This window comes from Electrophorus electricus, chromosome 18, assembly GCF_013358815.1.
Source record: "Electrophorus electricus isolate fEleEle1 chromosome 18, fEleEle1.pri, whole genome shotgun sequence".
Taxonomy (NCBI): Eukaryota; Metazoa; Chordata; class Actinopteri; order Gymnotiformes; family Gymnotidae; genus Electrophorus; species Electrophorus electricus.
Window position 1 is genome coordinate 5,401,266 of NC_049552.1, and position 6,715 is coordinate 5,407,980.

Below are 6,715 nucleotides of genomic sequence, written 5' to 3' on the forward strand. Positions count from 1 at the left end.
AAAATGAATGAAGATTCCAGGAATATTTATGCAATACAAATTCTGATCTGCCTTCTTATACATCAGATCTGTCAATTGATGACTTTTATGTGGATGACATAAATGATGATGTGCTTTGAAAAAAGCTTGGCCCTACCTCATTAAACCTTGAGGTGTGGGTAAGAAAAAACTACTGCCCCCACACGTTCCACTTCAGAAAAAGCAGGAAGCCAAAAGCAAGGGTATGATCAAGAAACCGAACAGCTCATGAAAACACGTGGCTAACGGAGCCTATGTGCAGTAAAGACAAGAGGTGATGGTATGTACATGTTTGAGCTTTAACTTTATCAATTCTTTAGAGTGAAGGTTAAAATCTGGCACAAAAAAATGTTTCAACTAGAGGCAGTCTCACTGTAGGTAATCTGTATGTCAGTAAATTAAGTAAATTAAGATTTAAGATCAAAACAGGCCAAAACATAGAAGTCAAAGCTAATTTTAAAATGGATTATATAGGTCCAGTCAAAGCAAAATACAATTAAAAGTAAAATAGTTAATAATTCATAAGTCATTGACATGACAAAATAGGACAAAATGTTTATTATGTCATCCAGTAGTGAGCTTCCTCAGCTGTTCACTCAACAAGCAGAATGATATTATGTCAGGAAACATTTTTATATTACATTATGAATGGTGTTTGACATGTAACATATGTATTACATTATTTTCAAATTTGTTACCAAATGATACATTTTGCTAAATGTTTAGTGATAGACAAAGACAATTAACTAAAAACAGATAGATTGGCTGGATTACACAAGAAAAAAAGACACACTGAGTTACAAGTTTACAGTGTTTCAAAAATAACCATAATCACTATATTTATGACAGCATCTTTTAAAACTCTTTGGTAAACATGCGTTGGACTTCTAGTTTGGGAATACAAAGTGAAAACTCCAGGTGGAAAGTGAATAAAGATTCCAAGAAGATTTAAGCAATACAAATTCTGATCTGCCTTCTTGCACAGATTGTTAATTGATAATGTTTACCTGGATGACATGAATGATGATGTGCTTTGCAAAAAAACCTGGACCTACTTCTTTCCACTTTGACTTACGAGTAAGACGAAACTCCTGCCCACATTTGTGCTTCAGAAAGAGAAGGAAGGCAAAAGCAAAGGTATGATAAAGAAAGCCGTCAGACCCTGAAAACTCTTGGCCAACGAAACCTGTCTTCAGTGTAGACAAGAGGCTTTCAGTGATGGTATGTACATGTTTAAGCTTTAACTTGTGTGTTGAAATGTAAAGAGTCTACAGATTGAAATGTTTAAACTGGAGACAATCAGACTGTAGATTATCAGTAAATTAAGACTTAAAATCAAAACAGGACAAAACATAGAAGTCAGAGCTAATTTTTAAAATGTATGAGATAGGTCCGGTCAAAGCAAAATACAATTAAAGTCATTGACATGACAAAATAGGACAAAACGTTTATTATGTCATCCAGTAGTGAGCTTCCTCAGCTGTTCACTCAACAACCAGAATGATATTATGTCAGGAAACATTTTTATATTACATTATGAATGGTGTTTGACATGTAACATATGTATTACATTATTTGCAAATTTGTTACCAAATGATACACTTTACTAAATTTTAATGATACACAAAGGCAATTAACTTAATACAAATAGATTGGCTGGATTGTCTATATAAGAAGAATACACTTAAATTGCCTAAATTACTTTCAGATGGATTTGTAGATGTACAAATTATATTAACTTGTTAAGACTACTGTAAATGCTAATTTAGCTTCATATCCCTTAGACTATGTTGCTGTGAGAATGTTTACAGTCTTCACAATATAATCCCTCCAGGTGGCATGACTGGCTACTCTCTGAGCAGTTGTACTAGAGGCATTTCTGATGGGCTTGCTGAGTCGAAGACAGAGAAGATTCCGGAGGGTGCTGCTTGCTGGAGCCTTGATGTGTGTGTTCATGCTCACACTTTCAGTGGTCCTACATGAAGAGGCCCAGGTGGCCTACAGCTGGCTGGAGTTCAGAGATGATGAAACACCAGAAGATGAGTGCCAATGCGAGAAAGTCATACAGGGTGATGTTGAAGAGATAGGACGTGCCAAGGTGCTGACCATCACGAAGAACTTCAAGAATAAAACACATATTTCCGATAAGAGCTACATCGAGCTGACGAATGATTGTGAGGTGTTCCGTACCACTCGGAAGTACCTCCCCCTCCCACTGAGTGAAGAGGAAGAGGCGTTCCCAGTGGCTTATTCAATCGTCGTCCACCACAAGGTGCAGAACTTTGAGCGGCTCCTGAGGTCCATCTATGCCCCTCAGAACTTCTACTGCATCCATGTGGACAAAAAGGCACCCAAGTCCTTCAAGACAGCTATCGACTCTATTGTTTCATGCTTTGACAATGTCTTCATAGCCAGCCAGCTTGAAAAGGTGATCTACGCTAGCTGGAGTCGTGTGCAAGCCGACATCAACTGCATGAGGGACCTCCTGCAGATCAGCAGTAACTGGAAGTACTTTATCAACCTGTGTGGGCAGGACTTCCCGATCAAAACCAATTTGGAGATCGTGCGGGCCCTTAAGGCACTGGGTGGTGGCAACAGCCTGGAGACTGAGGTCATGCCCCATAATAAGGAGGCCAGATGGAAGAAGAGCTACCGTATGGTACGTGACAAAATTCAGAAGACCAATCAGGACAAAAAACCTCCACCTTTGGGAATAAAGATTTTTTCAGGGGGTGCATATATAGTGGTAAGTCGTGCTTATGTGCGTTTTGTACTCGAGGACCCCAAAGCTCAGGCACTCATTTCATGGTCAAATGACACCTACAGCCCGGATGAGTTCCTCTGGGCTACAATGCAACGTATTCCTGAAGTTCCTGGCTACCTCCGTGCCAACTCTAAATATGACATCACAGACATTTTCACCATCTCCCGGTTAATTAAGTGGGCAGGCCATGAAGGTGCCTTAGATGCAGTGTATCCACCCTGTCAGGGCACTCATGTCAGGGCTGTGTGTGTGTATGGGGCAGGGGACCTGCAGTGGATGTTAGAACAGCGCCACCTGTTCGCTAATAAGTTTGACACAGACTTTGACCCCATCGCCATCCGATGCCTAGAGAAGTATCTCAGGCACAGGGCCTTAATTAAGCAACATTGAATGAAATTTCTATAAACATTATAATATATTATTGTATATATACATTGTTGCCTTTCTGAGTCACACCTGTTATTGTAGACTATCCACATTTGAGTAGCAGATGAGGAAGCAATAATTCATAATGGCAGCTAACCATTATGTTCAACTGAATTGGTGTCAGATTAATGTATGGATCTTTTCACTGGATAAGGGCAAATATCTGTGCAGTGTGTAATATCCAAGCCACTGCCATAACTGCAGTACTACTAGTAGGTAGTAGATTTGACATAAATGAATGAAACACAAACACATACACAAACACAGTGAATGTGAGTTGTATAATGGGGGGGGGGGGGTTGGGCTCACTGGATGTGGTTTAAACAGCAGAAATGAAGCAGGTAATGGATGCTTAATGAAGCAGAAAAGGATTTAAGCACTGCTGCTCAAGAGGTTATACACACACACACACACACACACACACACACACACACACACACCTTTACAACGAGATAGTTCAATGTGTGTGTATTCACCTTCAGGTGAGAGTAAAACTGTGATGATAGTCTCTTGCCATCTGTTTTGCTCTGTTATGCTAATACTGTACAAGTAGTGAAAGAAGACAGCCACAAACAGTGAGCACATTTGTGGCATCTTTATTAATGTTTGTAACATTACTCTTTCTACTACTATTGCACTAGAAGTTCCCTGGCAAAACAGATCAAGATACAAAGTAGGCTTTCTTAATCGTGTTGAAAATAATGTCTTTTATTTAAAGGTCTTTTATTTCCCCAAATTAGTCAAAATGGCTTCACTGATCCTGTTATGGACACTGTGCTGGTTGTGCAGCACTGTTGGACTGGTCATTGCTGACCTCAGAGGAACAAGGAGGTGCCTGATTTACTTGTCAAAAACACTACATGTATTGGTTTACTGAATTCTAATCATGGGTGAAACTAAGATGCTTGAAAATGAATGAGTTGAAGAGAGAACATTTTACCTACTCTCACATGTCTGGGTGCCCTTATGGAAAGCCACGTAACAGAACTGGAGCAACCATACCAACATGCTTTTTGCTTTTTCTTCCTCAGGCAGAATTCTTAATGTTTCTGTTGTTCAGTACATACCAGGTCAGGGTTTGGTTCTTATTCCATAATCAACATTTCATTGTCACTCAAACATTTTATCTATACCTTGAGATTCAGTAAATACTTCATTATTGTGCAACTTTCCTGGATGGTTTATATATGAATCATGGAATTATACATTTTCAACTTCTAGTTTTATCCATAAATGAATGTAGGTCTGATTTTTTAAAATTCGGCTGTATTTAGCCATTAAAGTCGGTTCCTAGTCCTAGTGTGAATGCACAAGTTGTCCTCACATTGTGTAAAGAGTGAAGTGAGATGAAGAAGTACAAGTGTCACTGCACAGAGAGGGGTAGAGAGAGTCCCACTTTTTGATTAATGCTCTGTAAATTAACTGTTTACTCTACAGACTCCCAACATTCTCAGATTATGATAATTTTGTGACAGACAGAGAGATTGATGCTTGAGATCACATTTTAATTAATGGCTTTGTTTGTCTCCAGAGGGTGGATTTTTTTCCTCCATTTTCACTGTTGTTTTTTTTTCTTGCTTTCTCTTTTGAAGATCAACTGCTATGTAATGGGACCCCCGTGTGTGTTTAGAAAAGTAGAGAAAACGTATCCACAGCAATTAATTCATGCTTGAAAGCGAATGGTACAAGCGGCAATGTTTGCTTTTAAGTTTTATGCAAGGATGAAAATGAGCTTTATGAGCTTTGTGAAATTACAAGAAATGAAATCGTTTGCAGTTTAATTGCTAATTTTGTTTGTGGGCATAGCATAATTGTTAAGATCTCTTATTTATATGTCTGGAGTTGAGTATTTCTTAAGTAACCTTGTGTTAAATAAAGTTAGGGCAGTTTAATTACCAAATTTAGTTACAGTGTGCTTTCAGGTCGAGTAAGGTGTCACCACGTAGCATCACATGTTGGCTAGAGGTGTCACTAATATAGCATTACACTTTAGCATGACATCACAGTGTTTTCCAGATTTGGTGAATCACTCTTTGTCTTTTTGTTTCTCTCTGATCCTTCACTGATGTCACATCCCTGTCAGATCTGATTTTTCCAAATAGACCACATTTTTGTTTCATGCTGGCATGACAAATGTTCTAATGTATGTGGATAATATTTTACAGTTGTATTCTGATACTTAAATACTTAGATTAAAATATTTGAATATTTGCAAAATGTACTATATACATATTCTTTGCATTACTTAAAAATGTCAAACAATTTTGTTTAGCTAAAAAATGACCAGTAGAAAACATGCATACACCTGCAGAGATATGTAAGATACATCAGAGTATACAATACTGGCAGTTTTACTAGGCATTATAATAAAAGGAACACTACATCCCATTGATGGAAACTTTTGCCCTACCCTGTTTAGTCATCCTTAACACACTAGGTTTTATTTAGCCCTGACACAATGAAATGGGGCTAAGGTTACTGACTACACCACATAAACTACTCTCAAGAGTTAGACTCAACTCATTATATATGATAATGCTAAAGACAGCAAGGGTTATACCCATCCAGAAAAAGACCACACTAGGACCATCTAATGTCTGCCGCTACCAGTCAACATTTTTCCTTCATTTCCTCTCTAAAACTCTTGAATGTCACTTAAAATCTCTCTTTATCAGTAACAACAGGACACCAACCAGTTGGGTTTTAAAACAACATAGTTCACAGAATCGGCCCTTGTGGCCATTAAATCAGTTCAACTCTGATTGATCTTCATAGGCATTCAGTATGTCCTCATCATCTTTGAAATTGGCTTTGCATGGCAGGGACTGCAGGCTGGAAGAACACTTAGGTGACAGGGTATGGATGCCATGCGGATTTGTCCCATGCAAGCCTCTGCTTTGTTCTTTTTTTCCCCCTATATACTCATACTCTCTTTGGAGGTAATGTTCTCGCATGGGTTCTGCTGCCACAGTCATGCTGATACTGCTCATCCTCTCCTCTGCGCCCTTTGAATTTTGATTCACACATTGACTGGCATGCTTGGCTGAAATGTCATCATGGATGGCAGTCCATCACCTAATACTGAATCCTACCTAGACCCAGACACTACATATCCCTGAAGATACATGCCATGATCTGTGTGGTCTGCCATATGGTCTTCACTGAAACCTTCCTGATCACTCCATCGAAAAATGCACAGAGACTTGGGTGTAGTGTCTGATAACCAGTTATCAGACTCCCTGCACGTTGCAAAGTTGACCTGGACATGCAAGTCAACACCAGTAGGATTCATCCACTTCTCTTCAGGGAAGCTACTCAACTACTCACCCCTAAATTCATAATGAAGACAAGCATCAAGACTCTTCTCTGTACTGGCACCAAAACCTTCCCCTGGCGGTCCAAACAACTTTGTCCCTTGCAGTCAACTGGAGACTGAAAACCCATCGTTCAATCAGCGCTTATATGTACACTTAACTAACTAAATTCTGAGTCTATGTATCAGTACTG

The 6,715-nt window shown here is 39.0% G+C and overlaps 1 protein-coding gene across 1 annotated transcript; it reads left to right on the plus strand.

The window, feature by feature from the left end:
• Positions 1-1,490: 1,490 nt before the first annotated feature.
• Positions 1,491-3,210, plus strand: LOC118242958 (beta-1,3-galactosyl-O-glycosyl-glycoprotein beta-1,6-N-acetylglucosaminyltransferase-like). The gene has a single exon (XM_035536337.1). It carries the CDS (start codon positions 1,901-1,903, stop codon positions 3,170-3,172), a length of 1,272 nt encoding a protein of 423 aa, XP_035392230.1. The 5' UTR covers positions 1,491-1,900; the 3' UTR covers positions 3,173-3,210.
• Positions 3,211-6,715: the final 3,505 nt, after the last annotated feature.

Coding starts and splice junctions, on each gene's coding strand:
- LOC118242958 (XM_035536337.1), top strand. CDS start 1,901: ATGGGCTTGCTGAGTCGAAGACAGAGAAGATTCCGGAGGGTGCTGCTT.